This window comes from Delphinapterus leucas, chromosome 1, assembly GCF_059928025.1.
Source record: "Delphinapterus leucas isolate spDelLeu-1000000601 "Yukka" chromosome 1, BTC_Dleu_Yukka2, whole genome shotgun sequence".
NCBI lineage: Eukaryota > Metazoa > Chordata > Mammalia > Artiodactyla > Monodontidae > Delphinapterus > Delphinapterus leucas.
The window spans coordinates 65,783,855-65,807,412 of record NC_143129.1 but is presented as its reverse complement, the minus strand read 5'-3'; the positions used below and the strand labels follow the sequence as shown (position 1 = coordinate 65,807,412).

The 23,558-nt window shown below is 38.7% G+C and overlaps 1 protein-coding gene across 2 annotated transcripts in view; it reads right to left on the bottom strand.

The window, feature by feature from the left end:
• F5 (coagulation factor V) overlaps positions 1–23,558 on the bottom strand; it is an 85,508-nt gene that overhangs the window by 56,228 nt on the left and 5,722 nt on the right. For both annotated transcript variants that reach the window (XM_022560158.3, XM_022560156.3), the window contains exon 3: positions 16,712–16,834. In XM_022560158.3, the coding sequence (XP_022415866.2) occupies positions 16,712–16,834 (123 nt within the window). The remainder of the gene's footprint in view (positions 1–16,711; positions 16,835–23,558) is intronic.

Below are 23,558 nucleotides of genomic sequence, written 5' to 3'. Positions count from 1 at the left end.
CTAATGAGAAATTGTTCCTGCTTTGTATGTCTAAAACAGTCTTTATTTTGCCTTCATTTTAAAAGGATATTGTTCCTTGGTGTAGAATGTCAAGTGGACAGATTGTCCCCATCCCCCCACACCCAGTACTTTAAAGATGTCCCTAGCTATCTTCTGGCTCGCATTGTTTCTAATGATATCTGCTATCATTCGATTTTTTTTCCGCTGTGACTTTATTTTAAAATTAATTAATTAAATTTATTTTTTGGCTGCATTGGGTCTTCATTGCTGCACGCAGGCTTTCTCTAGTTGTGATGAGCAGGGGCTACTCTTTGTCGCAGTGCGCGGGCTTCTCGTTGCAGTGGCGCCTCTTGTTGCGGAGCATGGGCTCCAGTAGTTGTGGCTCATGGGCTATAGAGCGCAGGCTCAGTAGTTGTGGCACACGGGCTTAGCTTCTCCACAGCATGTGGGATCTTCCCGGACCAGGGCTCGAACCCGTGTCCCCTGCATTGGCAGGCAGATTCTTAACCACTGTGCCACAAAGGAAGCCCCCTCTCTGTGACTTGTTTCCTCTGACTGTTTTTAACATTTTCTCTTCATCATTGGTTTTCAGCAATTTGATTATGATGTGCCTTGGTGTGCTTTTATTCACGTTTCTTCTTCTTGGTTTTGTCAAGCCTCCTGACTTTGTAAGTTTATAGTTTTCATCACAGTTTGAAAGTTTTCAGCCACTATTTCTTTGAATATTTTTTTCTGTCCCTTCCTTTTCTAGGATTCTAATTACAGTTTACCCTTGAACAACATGGTTTAAACTGTGCAGGTACACTTATATGTGGGTTTTTTTCAACAAATATGTACTAAACCATCCATGGTTGGTTGAATCTGCAGATGCAGAACCACAGATATAGAGGACAGACTAAAGTCACACATGGATTTTCGACCGTGTGGAGGGTTGGTGCCCCAATCCCCACATTGTTTAAGGGTTAAGTGTACACATATGTCAGATCACTTGATATTGTCCCATAGTTCACTGAAGCTCTGTTCATTTTGTTCAGTCATTTTATTTGCATGTTTTATTTTGGATAGTTTCTATCATTATGTATTAATGTTCTCCAATATTTCTTCTCCAGTGTCTAATGTGCTGTTAATCTCATCCAGTATACTTACCGTTTCAGCTATTGTATTTATCTATAGAGGTTCCACTTATGTTTTTTTTTTTTTAACATTCCATCTCTCTCCTCATCATGCTCATACTCTTCTCTACCTTCTAAAACATATGGAGAATATGTATAAGGGCTATCTTAATGTCTTTGCTTGCTAGTACTATCATTTCTTTTTTTTTAATTTAAATTTTATTTTAATGTAGTTGATTCACAATGTTGTGTTAGTTTCAGATGTGCAGCAGAGTGATTCAGTTATACATATACATATATTCATTCTTTTTTAGATCCTTTTCTCATACAGGTTATCCCAGAATATTGAGTAGAATTCCCTGTGCTATACAGTAGGTCCTTGTTGGTAATCTATCTTATATATAGTAGTGTGTGTATGTTCTTTTTCTGGATCTGTTTTTATTGATTGATTTTTTTCTTGATTACAGGTAATGATTCTCCTGATTTTTTCAACACATTAATTTTTATTAACATTGTGAGTTTTACATGTTGGTTTTGGGATTTTGTTGCATTCTTGTAACAAGTGTTGGATTTTATGCTGACATATAGTTCAGACACTTGGAATCAATTTTATACATTCAAGTCTTATTTTTAAAGCTTTGTCATCTCCCGAGCAGCCTATAGTCTAGACTAATTTTGTCCAACTTCTGTTCCTTCTGGTGATTCTACCCAGTACCCATTTATTATGAGGTCTTTCCACTTTTGATGGTGGGAACATACACTATTCCTGACCCTGTGTGTGGTCTAGGGATTGTTCTGTCTGTTTCTTTTTGGTGGTATTTACCTTACCATTAATACTTTCCTCACATACATGTGCATATTAGTACTTGGTTGAAGACTTGACAGGACCTCTCACTGAATTCACAAGAGCTCTTTCTCTGTAGCTGTACCATTCTCTCTAGGACTCTGCCTTACAAATCACAGGTTCCAGATACTATGGGCTACCCAGAATCTAAACTCTATTTCTTCAACTCAAAGAGACTGCTGGGCTCTGTTTGGGTTCACCCTCATTGTGCTGTGCCCTGGAAACTCTCTCCAGGCAGAGGGCTCACCTCATTTGTTGTTATTCCCTCATGGATCATTCTCTTGCATTGTCTATTGTTCAGTGTCTGAAAACTGTTTCATGTTATTTTGTCTGCCTGTCTAATTGTTAAGCAAAAGGGTAAATATGGTCTCTCATGTCCAAAAGCCAGACTCTGAGATGCTGAATTTCTATAAGAAATAGTTTATGCTGTAGCAGTGTCAGCTACCCTTGTCTAATTGCACATCATCAGGAAAATCTATTCCACTCAGAAACACTCATGTGAATTTGCATGGCATCAGCATACATTTGGGCTCTCCAGATGGGAGTGGGAAACGAGGAATATGCATCCATCAGCAATGGGGCATTTAGGCACTGCAGCAACATGCATTGCTGTACCACATGAGGTTCTGAGTATGGAAGTCATAAGATAGAAGATTTGAATAGGTACATCTAGATTCACTGACATGTTCTCCATAGGACACCATTCTGTGTATGGAAGAGAATACAACCAAACTTGAAGTAATATTGTAGTCATGATTTCATTTGCTTTAGAGATAGGAAACAAAGATGGACTTTAATACCCTCAGAAGCTGCCAATTTTTGTAGATGATTAAGCTTAGAGCATAGGGGAAAAAAAGACCAGTTATGGATGGACCATAAAGTCTTTACTGAAGACAGGACACTGAATCAGGTTACTATTAGGTCAACACAAATCCAACTGTGTCAACTCATTCCATCAAACTTTTGTCTCACCCACAGGATAAAGACTAAGTTTGTTACTATGGCAGCTGAAGTTATTCATGAGTTTGCCCAATCTACCTATCCAGTATCATCTCCATTTGTATCTCTATGTCATGCATATTTTGTACTTCACAGCAATTTACCATGTCTAAAATATATTCCAAGTTTGCACTCTTCTCTGTATCTCTATAGGCATCACTCTAGGACAAGCCTAGACTCCAGAATTAGTCTGTTAACTGGTCACTGGGATTCTGGCATAAGAGGACCCTCATAATCTATTTCCCAGCCTGTAGACAGAATGATCCCTTAAAACCCCATATCTTACTTTGCCATTTTCCTGCTTAAAATCCTGACTATGGCCTCTTATTTCTCAAAATCCTTAACATTGACCACAGGTCCATTTATGATCTACCCCTACTTCTCTCTCCATTCTCAACGTGTGTGACTTTTCCCCTTGTTTACTCTGTATCATTCACACTTGGGTCTCCTTTTAGTTTCCCAGAAATGCCAAGTTACATCCTAGCTCAGGGTCTTTGTAGATATTATCCCCTCTGCCTAGAGTGTTCTTCCTCCTTTTCTTCCTTTGGATAAATGTGTGCTCATCCTTCAGATGTCAGGTGTAAGCTTACTTCTTCCCTCATCTATGATTGTGCTGTTTTTTTTTTTCTTTTACAGCACTCACCACAATTTATAATTAAGTATTGATATGTGTGAGATTATATGATTAATTTTATTTCTTCCTACTAGATAATAATTATTTGTACCATGCACATTTCTGTCAATAGAATATGAGTGACTCAAAGACAGGTGCTGGATTGTATTTGTCTTAGTATCTCTGGTGCCTTTCACAGTACCTAGCATGGAGAAGGTGCTCAATGAATGTTTATTGAACTCTTAAGATTTAAGGTCCTATGGTCTAGAAGCAAGGTCATAAAGTCTAAACTTATGTGTATGTTTGTTAGAATTGCATGGCATTAAAACATATTAAATGCCAACATTAACAGTATGGAGATATTATATAAGAATCAGGTTGCTGGTTTCTCTTAAAGAATAACAACAACAACAAATAAAAACCTGGAGATCTGGTGACACTGGATCAAATTCCTGCAGAGAATTTGGCTGGATCTGAGTTTTGGCTGCCGCCTTCAGATAGGACACTCTAACTATCTGATCACCAGCCCCTACTGGACTAAGTTTTTCATTGAATTACCCTCCTGGCTTCTGTAGGCATCTAAGTTTGTGACCCTTGTGCTAGTGAAAAGCTTAACACGGGACTCTGTTATATCTTTTTTTTCCCCGCAAAAGATATCCTTTTGACACTGATAACCAATATTTAATAGGCTGAACTTTCACTCCATTGATAAAAAGGATTTGAGTGTTAAAATTATCAGGAGCTGAGAAATGTTAAAAGCTGAAATAACTTCCTGTGAATAATAATATTATGCCAGTCTAAGTCAAAAAGAAAAAAGAGTTTATGAGGAAGAGTCTCTGCTAATAAACACAATGAATTATCACTGGAAAGTTGCAAAATAGCTTTGGTAGCAAAGCACAAACAGGACTGATAAGGAGATCTGCCCTCTGAGGTTAAACCTTGTCTGTTGACTGAAATTCTCATGGCAAGTTGTTGACTAAAGCTATGTTGAATCAAGCATGATGACCCTTATTCAATGCTTCATGCTTTGTAATCTCATGAAGTTTAAAAAATGATGTTTCTGGACATAATACTTCCACTGTTCCAACTGTGATTCTACTATAGGAAATTCCTATAGTAGCAAATGGCATTCATAAGCTCTCAAAAGGACAAAATGTGATATTCTTTGTAGGGTGAGAGAGAACTTTTGAAGTTCTTCCTCTTTCTCTGGATAAACATATCCTATAGGTCAGTTTACTCATTCCCTGATCTCTGATATATATCATATAATTTCACAAATATTTAATTAAAAATTGTGATGATACTATAATTAAAATATTTGTGAAATTGTATGATTAATGATACTTTCTTCTGCTAGACTGTGGGAGAAAGTACATGAGTTTGCGGGCAAGAATTGAAATTTCTTGGTTGTACCACCTGCTAACTGTGTGAATTTGGGAAAATTTCTTAACCTTCCTTTCAGCCTCAATTGTCTCATTCATAACTTAAGAAAATATAATCATTTTCTAGCAACAATATTATCATTTTGATGGGTTCTGAGGACTGAAAAATATATGTAAAACGTCTGGCACCTAACCAATGCTATGGCAACCTGTTCTGATATACTTTAGTATTTTGGCTATTTCCTTTCCAAGCCATTTTTATTTACTTACTTACTTATTTATTTATTTTTATTTTATTTTATTTTTTTTGCGGTACGCGGGCCTCTCACTGCTGTGGCCTCTCCCCTTGCGGAGCACAGGCTCCGCAGGCTCAGCGGCCATGGCTCACGGGCCCAGCCGCTCTGTGGCATGTGGGATCTTCCCGGACCGGGGCACGAACCTGTGCCCCCTGCATCGGCAGGCGGACTCTCAACCACTGCGCCACCAGGGAAGCCCCCCAAGCCATTTTTAAATTAACATAACCTCTTTCATTTATGAAGAAATGAACTTCATACTTCTGATATGATTTATCTTGTGTTCTTAATTTCCCTTAATACACATGAGAAAGACTGAATCTATTCTAAAGGGGGTAAGAACTGGTAGTAAGATCAGGTAACTGCTCACAATCACCGGGAAAATTAATACATTTCAGAGCAGGTGGAAAATAACACATGGTCTCTACTTTCCAATCTGGTCCTCAGTCCCTCAGTTTAGTTCAGTAATGATTGTCATCATCATCATCTATGTTCCAGACTCTGGGCTAGGTGCCAGGGCACAAATGTAAGGAAGACAGCCTGAGACCCTGAGGGGCTCACAGCCCAGTTAATAGTAGATTACATGCTGGTGCACTGGTTGTCATGGATTTCACTTCTAGATTTCTTCTAGGGCCACTTCAATGGAGAAGTCATAATCAGAACACATTGTTCAACTGTAATGAGAGCAACCAATATAATTTTCTAAGAATCATGTAAGAGGCTCTAACACATGCTAGATATAGCAGTGTAACCAATTATCCAACTATATCAAATTTAATTTTAAATGGTGTTACATATCCAGGTTTATTTACACATATAGTGGTTTTTAATATCTACCTCATTGACCAGAGTAAATTACTGAGAATTTCACATTCACATGTTAGTTAAACATAAGATAAAGAGACAGCAGAGGCAAGAAGAACTACAATCCTGCAGCCTGTGGAACAAAAACCACATTCACAGAAAGACAGACAAGATGAAAAGGCAGAGGGCTATATACCAGATGAAGGAACAAGATAAAACCCCAGAAAAACAACCAACTGAAGTGGAGATAGGCAACCTTCCAGAAAAAGAATTCAGAATAATGATAGTGAAGATAATCCAGGACCTTGGAAAAAGAATGGAGGCAAAGATCAAGAAGGTGCAAGAAATATTTAACAAATACCTAGAAGAATTAAAGAACAAACAAACAGAGATGAACAATAAAATAATTGAAACGAAAACTACACTAGAAGGAATCAATAGCAGAATAACTGAGGCAGAAGAATGGATAAGTGACCTGGAAGACAGAATGGTGGGATTCACTGCTGTGGAGCAGAATAAAGAAAAAAGAATGAAAAGAAATGAAGACAGCCTAAGAGACTTCTGGGGCAACATTAAATGCAATAACATTTGCATTATAGGGGTACCAGAAGGAGAAGAGAGAAAGGACGCGAGAAAATATTTGAAGAGATTATAGTCGAAAACTTCCCTAACATGGGAAAGGAAATAGCCACCCAAGTCCAGGAAGTGCAGAGAGTCCCATACAGGATAAACCCAAGGAGAAACATGCCGAGACACATAGTAATCAAATTGACAAAAATTAAAGACAAAGAAAAATTATTGAAAGCAGTGAGGGAAAAATGACATATAACACACAAGGGAACTCCCATAAGGTTAACAGCTGATTTCTCAGCAGAAACTCTACAAGCCAGAAGGGAGAGTCATGATATACTTAAAGTGATGAAAGGGAAGAACCTACAAACAAGATGACTCTACCCAGCAAAGATCTCATTCAGATTCAATGGAGAAATCAAAAGCTTTACAGACAAGGAAAAGCTAAGAGAATTCAGCACCACCAAACCAGCTCTACAACAAATGCTAAAGGAACTTCTCTAAGTGGGAAACACAAGAGAAGAAAATAACCTACAACTACAAACCCAAAACAATTAAGAAAATGGTAATAGGAACATACATATCAATAATTACCTTAACATGAATGGATTAAATGGTCCAACCAAAAGACACAGGCTTACTGAATGGATACAAAAACAATACCCATATATATGCTGTCTACAAGAGACCCACTTCAGTCCTAGGGACACATACAGACTGAAAGTGAAGGGATGGAAGAAGATATTCCATGCAAATGAAAATCAAAAGAAAGCTGGAGTAGCAATACTCATATCAGATAAAATAGACTTTAAAATAAAGAATATAACAAGAAACAAGGAAGGACACTACACAATGATCAAGGGATCAAACCAAGAAGAAGATATAACAATTGTAAGTATATATGCACCCAACATAGGAGCACCTCAGTATATAAGGCAAATGCTAACAGCTATAAAAGAGGAAATCTACCATAACACAATAATAGTTGGGGACTTTAACACCTCACTTAGACCGATGGACAGATCAACCAAAATGAAAATAAAAAAGGAAACAGAAGCTTTAAATGACACTATAGACCAGATAGATTTAATTGATATTTATAGGACATTCCATCCAAAAACAGCAGATTACACTTTCTTCTCAAGCGCGCATGGAACATTCTCTAGATAGATCACATCTTGGGTCACAAATCAAGCCTCAGTATATTTAAGAAAGTTGAAATCATATCAAGCATCTTTTCTGACCACAATGCTATGAGATTAGAAATGAATTACAGGGAAAAAAACAAAAAATGCAAACACATGGAGGCTAAACAATATGTTACTAAATAACCAAGGGATCACTGAAGAAATCAAAGAGGAAATCAAAAAATACCTAGAGACAAATGACAATGAAAACACGACGATCCAAAACCTATGGGATGCAGCAAAGCAGTTCTAAGAGGGAAGTTTATAGCTATACAAGCCTACTTCAAGAAACAAGAAAAATCTCAAAAAAACAATCTAACCTTACACCTAAAGGAACTAGAGAAAGAAGAACCAACAAAACCCAAAGTTAGCAGAAGGAAAGAAATCATAAAGATCAGAGCAGAAATGAATGAAGTAGAAACAAAGAAAACAATAGTAAAGATCAATAAAACTAAAAGCTGGTTCCTTGAGAAGATAAACAAAATTGATAAACCATTAGCCATACTCATCAAGAAAAAGAGGGAGAGAACTTAAATCAATAAAATTAGAAATGAAAAAGGAGAAGTTACAGCAGACACCGCAGAAATACAAGGCATCCTAAGAGACTACTACAAGCAGCTCTATGCCAATAAAATGGACAACCTGGAAGAAATGGACAAATTCTTAGAAAGGTATAACCTTCAAGGAATGAGGAAGAAATAGAAAATATGAACAGACCAATCACAAGTAATGAACTTGAAACTGTGATTAAAAATCTTCCAACAAACAGAAGTCCAGGACTGGATGGCTTCACAGGTGAATTCTATCAAACATCTATCAAACATCTGGAGAAGAGCTAACACCCATCCTTCTCAAAGTCTTCCAAAAAACTGCAGAGGAAGGAACACTCCCAAACTCATTCTATGAGGCCACCATCACCCTGATACCAAAACCAGACAAAGATACTACAAAAAAAGAAAATTACAGACCAATATCACTGATGAATATAGATGCAAAAGTCCTCAACAAAATACTAGCAAACAGAATCCAACAACACATTAAAAGGATCATACACCATGATCAAGTGGGATTTATCCCAGGGATGCAAGGATTCTTCAATATATGCAAATCAATCAATGAGATACACCATATTAACAAATTGAAGAGGAAAAATCATACGATCATCTCAATAGATGCAGAAAAGGATTTTGACAAAATTCAACACCCATTTATGATAAAAACTCTCTGGAAAGTGGGCATAGAGGGAACCTACCTCAACATAATAAAGGCCATATATGACAAACCCACAGCAAACATCATCCTCAATGGTGAAAAACTGAAAGCATTTACTCTAAGATCAAGAACAAGACCAGGATGTCCACTCTCACCACTATTATTCAACATAGTTTTGGAAGTCCTACCTATGGCAATCAGAGAAGAAAAAGAAATAAAAGGAATACAAACTGGAAGAGAAGAAGTAAAACTGTCACTGTTTGCAGATGACATGATACTATACATAGAGAATCCTAAAGATGCCACCAGAAAACTACTAGAGCTAATCAATGAATTTGGTAAACTTGCAGGATACAAATTAATGCACAGAAATCTCTTGCATTCCTATACACTAATGATGAAAAATCTGAAAGAGAAATTAAGGATACACTCCCATTTACCACTGCAACAAAAAGAATAAAATACCTAGGAATATACCTACCTAGGGAGACAAAAGACCTGTATGCAGAAAACTATAAGATACTGATGAAAGAAATTAAAGATGATACCAACAGATGGAGAGATATACCATGTTCCTGGATTGGAAGAATCAATATTGTGAAAATGACTATACTACTCAAAGCAATCTACAGATTCAATGAAATCCCTATCAAATTACCAATGGCATTTTTTACAGAACTACAACAAAAAAATCTTAAAATTTGTATGGAGACACAAAAGACCCCGAATAGCAAAAGCAGTATTGAGGGAAAAAAATGTATCTGGAAGAATCAGACTCCATGACTTCAGACTATACTATAAAGCTACAGTAATCAAGACAATATGGTACTGGCACTAAAACAGAGACATAGATCAATGGAACAAGATAGAAAGCCCAGCGATAAACCCATGCACCTATGGTCAACCAATGTGTGACAAAGGAGGCAAGGATATACAATGGAGAAAAGACAGTCTCTTCAATAAGTGGTGCTGGGAAAACTGGACAACTACATGTAAAAGAATGAAATTAGAACACTCCCTAACACCATACACAAAAATAAACTGAAAATGTATTAGAGATCTAAATGTAAGACCGGACACTCTAAAACTCTTAGAAGAAAGCATAGGAAGAACACTGACATAAATCACAGCAAGATCTTTTTTGATCCACCTCCTAGAGTAATGGAAATAAAAATTAACAAATGGTACCTAATGAAACTTCAAAGCTTTTGCACAGCAAAGGAAACCATAAACAAGACAAAAAGACAATCCTCAGAATGGGAGAAAATATTTGCAAATGAATCAACGGACAAAGGATTAATCTCCAAAATGTATAAACAGCTCATGCAGCTCAATATTAAAAAAACAAACAACCCAATCCAAGTCTGGGCAGAAGACCTAAATAGACATTTCTCCAAAGAAGACATACAGCTGGCCAAGAGGCACATGAAAAGCTGCTCAACATCACTAATTATTAGAGAAATGCAAATCAAAACTACAATGAGGTATCACCTCACACCAGTTAGAATGGGCATCATCAGAAAATCTACAAACAACAAATGCTGGAGAGGGTGTGGAGAAAAGGGAACCCTCTTGCACTGTTGGTGGGAATGTAAATTGATACAGCCACTATGGACAACAGTATGGAGGTTCCTTAAAAAACTAAATATAGAATTACCATATGATCCAGCAATCCCACTACAGGGCATATACCCAGAGAAAACCATAGTTCAAAAAGAGACATGTGGGACTTCCCTGGTGGCGCAGTGGTTAAGAATCCGCCTGCCAATGCAGAGGACATGGGTTCGAGCCCTTGTCAGGGAAGATCCCACATGTCGTGGAGCGACTAAGCCCGTGTGCCACAACTACTGAGCCTGTGTGCCACAATTTCTGAAGCCCGTGTGCCTAGATCCTGTGCTCCACAGCAAGAGAAGCCACTGCAATGAGAAGCCCGTGCACTGCAGTGAAAAGTAGCCCCCATTCACCACAACTAGAGAAAGCCTGTGCACAGCAACAAAGACCCAATGTACCCATAAATAAATAAATAAATTTACAGAATAAAGTTGAAAAAAAAAGACACATGCACCCCAATGTTCATTGTAGCACTATTTACAATAGCCAGGTCATGGAAGCAACCTAAATGCCCATCAACAGACGAATGGATAAAGAAGATGTGGTACATATATATAATGGAATATTACTCAGCCATAAAAAGGAACAAAATTGGGTCATTTGTTGAGACATGGATGGATCTAGAGACTGTCTTATAGAGTGAAGCAAGTCAGAAAGAGAAAAACAAATACCGTTTATTAACGCATCTATGTGGAACCTAGAAAAATGGTACAGATGAACCGGTTTGCAGTGCAGAAACTGAGACACAGATGTAGAGAACAAACGTATGAACACCAAGCGGGGAAAGCGGCGTGGAGGTGGGGGTGATGATGTGATGATTTGGGAGATTGGGATTGACATGTACACACTGACTGTATAAATGGATGGCTAATAAGAACCTGCTGTATAAAAAAATACATAAAATAAAAGTCAAAAAATTTAAAATAGAGAATTATAAGTGGAATATATATAAAAAACACATAAGATAAATTTCAAATAATTGAATGAATGATTTTAATTGTTACTATACTACTAAAAGATTAATTGTGAACATATTGAAACAAATAAATTTGCATATGGAGATGGATTCTGTAATTATACTGAGTGAGCATTACTAATGAGACAGTTTGGGGATAATTTTTCAATGCTTTAATTCTTTTCATTCCAAAGCATTTTCTTTTACCTTTCATCTACAATAAAACAGGCATGTTGTACGTTTGATTTTGCAACCTATATAACACGAGGTATGAAATATAAATAGCTATTTAGAGGAAGCATTTATGAAATACATTTTTGGCAAATCTGATTTTGACTTTGTAATCAAAACAAAAAGTTTAAAACTCTTAACCGAAAAGATGAGAAATAGACAGGAAAGACTATTATGCTAGAGCACAAAAAGTCCTTGTTTAGCTTCTTGCTAGAATAAATTCTTTATACAAGTGCAGCCCTTTATTTCATATTTTTTCAAATCTGTTCATTTCCTGCTTAGTCCATAGTCAGCTTTGTGATTTGTTTACCCTTGTCATCATGAGCTAATTATTTGCCAAGAGGCTCTGAGTATTTTTTTTTCAAATGTAAAATGGTGTGTACAAGCTTTGGAAAAGGGAAGTTACATAAAGAACCACTTTGGTCACCCATTAGGGTGCTTGTTCATGAAATCCTCCCTTGTTATTTATTTTCTTGGACAGCTCTTTTCCCCTCCATTTAATAAACTTAGTGAACAGTTCAGTGTGCATTTAAAGATTCAGAACATTCTTTATTCTTATAGCTTCTAGAACATTCTAGAAGCTGTAATTTAGGCAGTGGGCAAATTAGAGTGCTGATGTTTTGTGAAGAGCCTGGTTTCATCGCACAGGGCATGCAAGTCTCTTTCATAGGAGAGTTCATAGTTTTTAGATTTACAAGAATTATTATATTAGCCCTTACAATTTGTTTCAGGTATTTATCATATACTCAAAGAAGTATCTATATAAGCCCAAAATACCCAGATGCAAACTGAAAAATGTAATTGACTACATGATGTCAAGCATTGGAATGTTTTGAAAAAATATTTTTTCATATAGAGAATTTGGCAACACTTAGATGCAAAGAGCTATCTCTGGTGGAAAAGTTATTTATTTACTTGCTCGTTTATTTATTTATAACTTGGAGAGTTGGCTTACCAGCAGACAGCTGGATATTATAGAACTAATTTCGTTGTATAGTACTCATAATGCAACTCACACATTTAAATTGTGAGAATATAAATCAAAGAATAATCTTAAGATTCCCTCTGAAACAAACTTTTAAAGGTAATGGACCAAAACAGCTTCAGAAATCTTACTGGACAACAAAATTTGCTCAAAGGTGTAGCATTATAATCAAACAGTTCAGCATGTACTGGCTATAGAGTTTCTAAAATTTTAGCCTCAAATTGAAATTCTTTTAGTGATAAAAAGTTTTTAAATGATTAAGTACAGCTGCAGATATTTTATTTACTAGTTTAAAAACATATTCCTATTAAATACATTTCTAAAAGGAATGTTCTTGTAAGCATTTTTATGAATCACAGTTTGTCTATCCTGCCAAAAGGGTTACCCATCATTGCCCTACGTAACGCTGTACACCTGGGGTTGGGGTGCAACTGGAAGTAATTTGGAAACACTATGCTACAACTTGGCATTTATGTCAGATGCTTCCAGTTTATGGATGGAAGGCCATCATGAGACTTCCACACTAAATACAGTAACATCTTTCCTTGCCAGGACTCAGATTTCCAATTATCTCCTAACTAAAGCATAGCCAAGAATTAAAAAAGCAACAAGGTTCCTGGACAACCAAAATAAATATTACATAATCCATGAATGAAAGCTCAGGGTCTTTACCTGTATACAATACCAGAGACTCTTTACCTGTAGACAATACCAGAGACAGTAATGTAGTTTGTTTACTCTTAGACTGAACGCAGTTCTAACATTTGTGGATCTTTGTAAAATCTCAAAGTAGAGTGGAAGTAATGGTTTAGAAAGGGATTCGAATTTTCCTCCTTACTCTTCTGTTTTAAAAAAAGTCTGGGAAAGTATAACATTTAGAAAGATTTGCATCCAAAGTGATTAAAAGAAAGTATCTTACACTTAAAGAAGGAAACCTCAAACTATCTGGAAAACATTCTTATCCAAAACAACTCATTCGTTATGTCCTCCTGGACAACTGAAGTTTTCTATGCAATTTTAGTTCATTTTTGTCATCTAAATTCCATCGTGGAGTTTTATTTCATTTGAGTGGAAATAAAATGATGAGCACTACATAAAGCCAAGGTCTTCATTCAATCTAAGCTTGTGGAAACAAAATTTAATGCCTGCAATATAAACAGCCATGAAAGAACCACAGCAATAACACTCTCCTTATTGTGTGCAACTATGTGCCAAAAACCTTAAAATATATTATGACTAACGCTTGCAATAACTTTAGATGGGAGGAATTGCTATCCCCATTTTATAGATATAAAACCGAGAGTTAGAGATAAAGGAAATTTTCTAGGTAAACTTAGGGTTCAAACCCAGGTCATTCTGGCTCTAAAGCCAGCATTCTTTCCATGGCTACCTTTTTCTTCTAGCTGCTGACAGTAGGTCTCCAAATCTTTAGTGGGGCTCAAGGATTAATTCCCAGATAAGGAAGATTGCTGTCTAGGTTGGATCATTCACTGATTAGATCAAGCAGCCACACAGGCAAGAATTGAGTCTGCTCTCAAGACACTTATATTGTTTCAACCTCTCACCATTCATCTCTCAAATATCTACCTCTGAGATAAAGGAATCTGGATTCTCTTGTAGCTGACTCAGCATGTAGTTAATTTATTTCCACTCCTGAAAAAATAGTTCAGACCATAGAAGGAGGCTATGGGTGAGGGTGAGTGTCAGACATGAAGGAGGAGGAGATGTTTTATTCTCAGAGAGGGCATGATAAAATGAATAGAAGCCTTGTCTTATTTTTTATTTTTATTTTTCACCGCAAAGGACACTTTTTAGCTGTTTACTAGATTTGCATCTCATTTCTAAGATAACATTTGACTTTCCCCATCAATCTGTGCTTACCTTTCTCAGACTCATGAAACCAGGGGCAATAACCAAGTGACCAGTGGAGGTGGTGGGAGCATTTTAAACAATTGCTCATACGTGATTCTGGCCATAGGGGAGTGTAGGGACAAATAAACAGTAAAGGAAGGGGGATACTGTTGCAAGGTTCATTCCCTGTGCAAACAGCTTAGCTAGAATACAAAGTCCACAACGCTTACCTCCTCCCACACCTGAAAGAGAACCTGCATGGGACATTCTGAGGGTTCTCCCCTTGTGCATTGTGTTGCTGAATTCCTGATGCAGTCATCTGGAATCCTTATAAGTAGGTGATTCTTCACTATGTCACTATGCCATTGCATGCTACCTCACCCAGAGTCTTGCCAAAGTGCCTTTTTAAGATGCCTGAAATTACAGTTAATGCTTCATTGTTTTTCCTCAAGCCAAATATTGAGTGATAATACTAATAGTCCTGGGGAGGTTAGTTCATTGACTTATTATCAGTCATTTATATGTTGTCAGAATGAGTTTGATAACAATTTACATAGGAAACAATAAATATAAAAGTCACTTTCTAATCCCTATATTGTCAAATAAATATTAAATTATTTGAGCATATTTTAAACTTTTTAATTGAGATATAATTGACATATAACTTAGAATTTGAACACATTTTGATTGAAGAATTACCTTTACCATCATAGCTAATATTTGTCAAGTGCTTATTATATGTCATGCATTGTTCTAATATTTCATGACAACAAATCTATATGAGGTAAGTGTAATTACTATCCCCATTTTATAGATGAGAAAGATGAGGCACAGAGAGGTTAAGTAACTTTTCAAAAGTCACACAGCTAATAAGTGTCTCAGCCAGGATTTGCACCAGACGTCTAGTTCCAGAACCTACATTGTAAACCACTCTCCTACCCAGTTCCTCTCTTCAAAGGTATAATGGCTGGAACACATGGGAAAAAGAAGATTTGTGAATCATGAAGGGTTAAAATTTATTTTTAAATGTTATTATACCAATATCTATTACAATATGGATAATTTTCTTATATCAGTTCCTAGCAGAACTCTGCTCTGCTTAATGTGGTCTGAACATCAACATAATGGAAATAATCAGAACAATATCAACATGGGCACTTACCATCCTGTGGCTTTTATCACCACCATCTTCATGATCTTCACCATCATTGTTATCATCATCATCATTATCATTATTTATTGAGGGCTTACCAGGTTCCAGGCACCATGTTTAGTTTGTTACCTTAAGTGATCTCATTTGATCCTCAAAGTAATCTTATGAAGGGTTAAAATTATAATCGTTCTCATTTTATAGATGAGAAAACTAAGGCTCAGAGATGCTAAGGTCATAGAACCAGAAATTGTAAAGCTGGAATTTGAATTTAAGTCTGCCTTCAAAGCTTATGTTCTTAAGTACTTCAGTATGTCCAAAATTTTACTACTACTACTACCACCGTCACCACCAAATATCACTTATTAAGTGCCATCTGTGTGCCAGGCTAGTCCCATGTCGCTATTTCGAACTATGTCTCATGAGCCAAATCCAGTCAGCTGCCTGTTTTTGTAAATAAAGTTTTATTGGGACACAGCCATGTGCATCCATTTACATATCGTCTATGGCTGCTTTTGTACTAAAGAGTAGAGCTGAGTAGTTGCAACAGAGATTCCATAGCTCACAAAGCCCAAAATATTTACTGGCTCTTCACAGAAAAGTATGTAGACCCCTGCCTTAACCCCTCTTGCAATATATGTACATATGAACATATTGGAGTTCATAAAGATTAGGTAACTTGCCCATCCAACTATTAAAAATCAAGAACCTACCAAAAAACTGAGGTCCAGATGACCCCAGAACTTTTTCATTTTCCTCTCTGAAATCTACGAAGGCAGCAACTTTTATAATTACCAGTTGCAGGAAAGGAGATTTCTCTAACTTGGTCAACAATATGGTTTAAAATGTTTGACACAGGTGGTAAAGAGTTGTAAGTTTTCCCTTGTCAGAGGGATGTTAAATTCCTCTTACCTTCTGAGAATTTACTGTACTTAATTCCTTGAGGATGGATGCTTAAGGGCTTGTCTGCCTTATTCTTAAAGTGAACTTTCATGATGTCTCCAACTTCAGCATATAAAGTAGGCCCGAGAAGTCCTATGAAAACAAGGATTTAAAATATGTCTGTGTTCAGGATTACCAAGACAGAGCTGCTAAGCAAGAAAAACATGCAGAAAACCCCACGGGTGATTGCCGTCATTCCTCTCAGTCCTGAGGTTGACCTGTTTATCTTCAACCTAGAAGGCTTTGCCAGCTCATTAACTCTATATTACATGCAGGGAGATAAGGATGGGAAGGTAGAAACACTTGGCTTGGGCCCAAAGCTAGTTAAGAGAGTAGAAGAAATAGTTCTGACCATGTCCACCCCATTCTGATCCACTGTCATTCCTGGAGAGACTACCATCTTGGGTCAAGAAAGATGTTCATTTTCATTTATACAGGGTAATGTAAGAAGGGTGACTGGCTACTTTAGATCTCTCTGAAGGGGAGACCTCAGAGACCTAAATGAAGTCAGGGAGCAGATCAGACTGTTCTCTGGTCCTGAAGCAAATTCAAAATCCCTGAGGCAGGAGCTTGATGTATCCAAAGAACAGTCAGGCAAACAGTGTGGCCAGAGTGAGAAAAGTTGGGGGTGGAGGGGGCAGATCACCCTCTATGGGCCATGGTAAGGACTCTGGATTTTCTTCTAAGTGAAATGGGAAATCACTGGAGCTTTGTGCAACAGAGAGACATGGTCTGATATGTTTTAAAAGTTCAATCTACTGGGCATATGCCCAGGGAAAAACATAATTCAAATAGACACATGCACCCCAATGTTCATTGCAGCACTATTTACAATAGCCAGGACATGGAAACAACCTAAATGCCCATTGACAGATGAATGGATAAAGAAGATGTGGTACATATATACAATGGATTATTACTCAGCCCTAAAAAGGAATGAAATTGGGTCATTTGTAGAGACATGGATGGACCTAGAGACTGTCATACAGAGTAAGGCAGAAAGAGAAAAACAAATATCATATATTAATGCATATATGTGGAATCTAGAAAAATGGTACCGATGAACCAGTTGGCAGGGCAGAAATAGAGACACAGATGTAGAGAACAAACATATGGACACCAAGGGGGGAAAGCGGGTGTGTGTGTGTGAGATGAATTGGGAGATTGAGATTGACATATATATACTAATATGTATAAAATAGATAACTAATAAGAACCTGCTGTATAAATAAATAAATAATTTTTTAAAGTTCATCCTAGCTGCTGTGTACAAAATATTCTGTGTAGTGACAAGAGTGGAAGCAGAACAGGTGGTGTAAACGAGAGACAACAGTGTATTGGGCCAGCATGTGTAGCAATGAAGTGGGGAGAAGAGGTTGGATTCTGGACATTTCAACAGTAGAGCCAGCAAATTTGCTGAGGAGTTGGATGTGGCACTTGAGAGAGAGAAGTCAAGGATGACACCAAGGTTTTTGATCTGAGCAACTGGATAAATAATGTTATCAGTTACTTTGATGGGGACACAGCGGGTTGAGCAGGTTAGGGTGCAGAAATCAAGAGTGAGGTTTCACTTACTACATCCCAGGCACTGTGCTAGGCTCTGGGGCCACATGGATAAATAAGGCACCGTCCCTGTCCTTAAGGAGATCACAAGCTCGTTTAGAGATAGACATTCGGTAGGAGCTACTGCTGAGATACGGGCCAGGTGCTACGGGAGCAGAGAGGATGAAGGACCAGTTCTGTCTGCAGAGTTAAGGGAAGAGTTGATATTTGAGTAAGGTTTTTGAAGAATCATATATTAGAATTTCCCAAAGTGTAGTCCTTGGATGCTCTGCATCAGAATCAGTGAGGGTCTAACTAAAAGGCAGACTCCCAAGTAAATACTATCTCAGCCTCAATGAACCTGAGTCTCTGGAGGTGGGGTTTGGGAACCTGCATTTTAGATGTATACTCCTGAGTAATTCTGATGTCCTCTAAAGCTTGAGAACCTGTCACCAGAAGCTCTCTTCCAGACAATTGGCTGTTCTCACTTCCAAGCCATCCATAAGCTCTCATGGGGTTGGTTTCTGCCCATTAGGAATCACAGGAGCAGGAAAGGGAAGTTACAGTAGTCATGGAGTTCAACTGGCATTTGTTTGCTGTGGCGATAATTATAAACGTCCCTCTTGATATATCTGAGCACTCTAAGTCCTTACATTAAACCTCCCAATACATCTTTAAGGTAGATAGTAAGATCTTTATTTTATAGATGAGGAAACTGAGCCTCAGAGAATTTAAATATCTTGCCCAATATTATACAGCTAATTAGAGGCAGATCCATGATTTAAACTTAAATCTATGTGATTCTAGATACTGAGCTTTTAGCCACCTCTTGGTATTGCAGCCCCCCACCTTGTAGTTATTCATTCATTCAACAAATATTGAGTGCTCACATTATCCTAGGTGTTAGAATTGCAATGGTGAGTAAAATAGATGTACCCCCTGCCTTCATAGAGCTTAGAAAATAGAAGGAAAGACAGATTTTAACAAATGATCACACAAATATTGAATTACAAACTGTGGTTCATATTATGAAAGAAAAGTACAGGATTCTCTTAAGAGCATTTGACAGAAGCATATAGTCTAATCTTAGAAGCAGGGAGGTAATCAGGGTTGGGAAATGCTTCCCTGAGGAGGTGATGCATTAACTGAAGTCCAAAGGCAAAGAGGCAAAGGGATACACAAGGGCATTTCAGGGAGTGGGATTAGCATGTGCGAAGGCCCTGAGGTGCCAGAAAACTTGGCCTATTCAGAGAACTGACAGCCATGGGAAGGTAGAGCTTAGTAGGTAAGAGAGATAGGCAGAAAGTGAAGCCAAAGGCATGATCAGAGGTCCAGTCACATAGGGCCTTGTAGGCCTCTTAGACTTTTGCGTTTTAACCTAAGAGTATCTGGAAGCAGGGATGTGACATGAACCACATATTGGTTTTTAAACCTCTGGCTGCATTTGTGGAGTGTGATCTGGGGAGAAACCAGAGTGAATGTTGGGAGAATAGATGGAAGGCTCCAGGAGAGAGAGGTTGGTGACTTGGCCTAGTTTAAGGTTAGGGCAATGGAGATAATAAGGAGAGAACGTATTAGAGAGCTATTTAGGAAATCAAATTGTCAGGACTTGATGGGTTGAACATGGAGTGGAGGATGAGGGAGATCAAGTTGCCATGGATGGCTGGTGAGGTTCTGGCTTGGAGGGCTGTGTGGATGAGGGTGCCATTCTCTGAAATGGAGGATGTCGTGGGAGGGTTTTTTTTGGTGGGTGTGGTAGGCAGGATAATGGCCTCCCAGAGATGTCCCTGACTTAATCCCTGGGACCCATGGATATGCTACCTTATATGGCAAAATGGATTCTCTGGGTGTGATTAAGTTAAAGATGTTGAGACGGGGAGAGTTTCCTGGATGATCCAGGTGGACCCAATGTAATCATAAAATCTCTCATAAAAGGGATGCAGGAGTATCTGAGTTAGCAATTGGAAGATGCTACCTGCTGGCTTTGAAGACGGAGGAAGGGGCCATGAGCCCGTGAGTGCAGGTGGCTTCTAGTAACTGGAAAAGGCAAGGAAACGATTCTCCCCTAGAGCCTCTAGAAGGAATAGAGCTCTACGAACACCTTGATTTTAACCCAGTGAAACTCATTTTGGACTTCTGGCCTCCAGAGCTCTAAGATAATACATTTGTGTTGTTTTATGCCCCTAAGTTTGTGGTAATGTGTTACAGCAATAGAAAACTAATTTCCTATTAGCATTGATAAAATGTGATCTCTGAGATAGAGGTCCTATCTTTCCCCAACTCCTATCTTTCCACCCACTTATTCCTTTCACTGAACTCCAGTCCTAGAGTTTATATTGACCTTGTGCCTGAAGCTTTTTGTTTGTGTGTTCTTATGTTAGTTCTGCACAGGACCATGGAGGCCACATAGTTTAATCCTCATGATAGAGATGGTTACAAAGCCTGGGAAGTGGGTGCGGAGAGTGACTGGGTGGCATTGCTGGGTGTAGAACTCAGTTCTCTGGACTCTTGAAGCAAAGCTTTCTTTAGCACCTTCTGCAGGGCGGGTCAGATCCCCCACTTTCCTGGAACAGTCCCAACGTCCACACCATTTTTGACTCCTGGCCACATCTGACTCCACTGGCTGACCCCTCTCTTCTGGCTGCTACCCTCAGTCCTAGCTCCCAGCAGAAGTCCCCACTGGCTACTCCCACGGCCCAGAATGCCCCTGAGCCCAGTCAGGTGCTGACTGCTGTCACGTTGTCCACTGCATTTCGTTGCCATGGTTGCCTTGCTCGGTTGATTTGTTTGTTGGCATCACATGGCTGCAAATGCCAGATGCCCAGAATAAGTCTTCTAAGTGATTTAACCTCTTACTGCAATGAGTTCTTTGCAATATTTATTTAGCCTCCCTATCTGCTTCTTCAGAATTAAAGCAAAACAAAGGGATGTTCTTATAAATACAAACCAAATACCTTCATGCATGTAGGCAAACACATGGCTGAACGTTGTTTGAGCTGCTGTTTAGTTCCTTCATTAGCCAGATGGCCTAAGACCTTTTCCACCCTATCCTCAGTGCCCAAAGCCAAACTGGGGGAAGGAGTAGCCTATCTTGAGATCCCGGGAAGTTAGCACAGCATGTGCCCAATTTCTTGCAGTTTGGGAGTTGGAAAGGACTACAGGAGGTCAGCTAAGGCAATCCCCTGCTCTCAGGTGAATAATGTGTTGCAGAATACAGGGCGGCCCATTGTTGCTGTTAATATAAAACCCCTTTGGGGACAAACATTTCATAATCTCCCTGGGAAATACACAGAGACTCAAAACTAGCCGTTTTAGAGCCCAAGACAGGATTTCTGAAAATGAGCCTGGCCCCTCCACCTGTCCACATGTCCACAAACCTCACTGGACAGGTGTCTCATCAGACCTCCAGTCCTGTAGCCTTAGCCCCACCTGTAATTACAATAACTTCTGGGCTCATGCTGGAGAAATGGGGCACATGGCTAGAATCATACCCACCAGATGGGTGGAGCAGGAAATAAGCAAAAGGTACAAAGAACACAGAACTAGGCAATGGAATGGGGAAAGCCACATAGTCAGTGGCAGTGTTCACACCAGATCTTATTAAAAATCTGAGACTTTTCCTTTACATCAGGTTTGCCTCCTAGTATCAATTATTATAGGATTACAGAGATGAATAAGACACCACCCCTGTGCTCCAAGGTTCATAATTAAGCAACTTTGGGAGTTCAGGAAGAGGTTGCATGAAAATGAATGTTAAAATGCCTCAGAGTTCACATAAAACAAATATGTGATGAGATACACTGGGGTTGACAAAGGTAATATTTTAAGTGTACCAGGCTTAAACATAAATCAACTGTCAAGGTCTACTTCTAACTTATGAGTTTGAATCAGGAAATCACTACAAAATTCATCAGCTCCAAGGATTTTGGTCACAGTCTTCTCCTCTTCAAAAATGAGCACAGGGAACTCTACCTAATAAACTGTGGTAACCTAAATGGGAGGAAAGTCCAAAAGGGAGGGGCTATCTGTATGTGTATGGCTGATTCATTCTGTTGGCAGTGGAGGCTAACACAACACTGTAAAGCAACCATACTCCAATAAAAATTAATTTTAAAAAATGATTGATGCCTCTGTATCACCTAAAACAGCAGTCCCCAACCATTTTGGCACCAGGGACCGGTTTTGTGGAAGACAGTTTTTCCACGGACCAGGGCAGGGGATGGTTTGGGGATGATTCAAGTGCATTACATTTATTGTGCACTTTATTTCTATTATTATTACACTGTAATATATACTGAAATAATTATACAACTCACCATAATGCAGAATCAGTGGGAGCCCTGCACTTGTTTTCCTGCAACTAGATGGTCCCATCTGGGGGAGTTGGGAGACAGTGACACCCGAAGTGTGCTGCTTATGTCCGGTCTACTTCGGAAGATGCAGCTTAATTGTCACTTGCCACTCACTGATAGGGTTTTGATATGAGTCTGCAGGAAATTGATTTATTATGGTCTCTGGGCAGTCAGACCTCTCTGCTAATGATAATCTGTATTTGCAGCCACTCCCCAGTGCTAGCATCATCGCCTCAGCTCCACCTCAGATTATCAGGCATTAGATTCTCATAAGCAGCGCGCAACCTAGATCCCTCGCTGCGCAGTTCACAGTAGGGTTCGCGCTCCTATGAGAATCTAATGATCTGACAGGAGGCGGAACTCAGGCGGTAATGTGAGCAATGGGGAGCGGCTGTAAATACAGATGAAACTTCTCTGGCTCCCTGCTCACCTCTTGCTGTGCGGCCCGGTTCCTAACAGGCCGCAGACTGGTACCAGTCTGTGGCCTGGGGGTTGGGGACACCTGACCTAAAAGGCAGTCTGCAGGCTGGCACTGGTCCTTCTATCCCTTACTGCACTCAGCACAATGGCTGACACAGCACATTCAAATTCAGTGAACTTGGCAAAAGTCACAAAAAGGAGAGCTCTGAATCTCTGCCCAATTCCTCTTTTCCCAGGCCTAATGAATATGTTTCCCAGCTCGTCTTCCCTTTACCCACTCACAGCTTAACTTAATTAAATAGTTCTTAAATATCTACTGTACATACTAAGCTTGAAGCTGGATCTATAAAAATGAATAGACTACAGAGTCTGTAGAGGACAGGAGATCCTTTAATTTCCTGACCAAAATGACAAACTTAATTTTATTAGTAATCTTATTAATAAAAGGTTACTCACCTGGTCCCTTGCCAGGCTCCCCACCCAGCCCCCCATGAAGGTTAGTA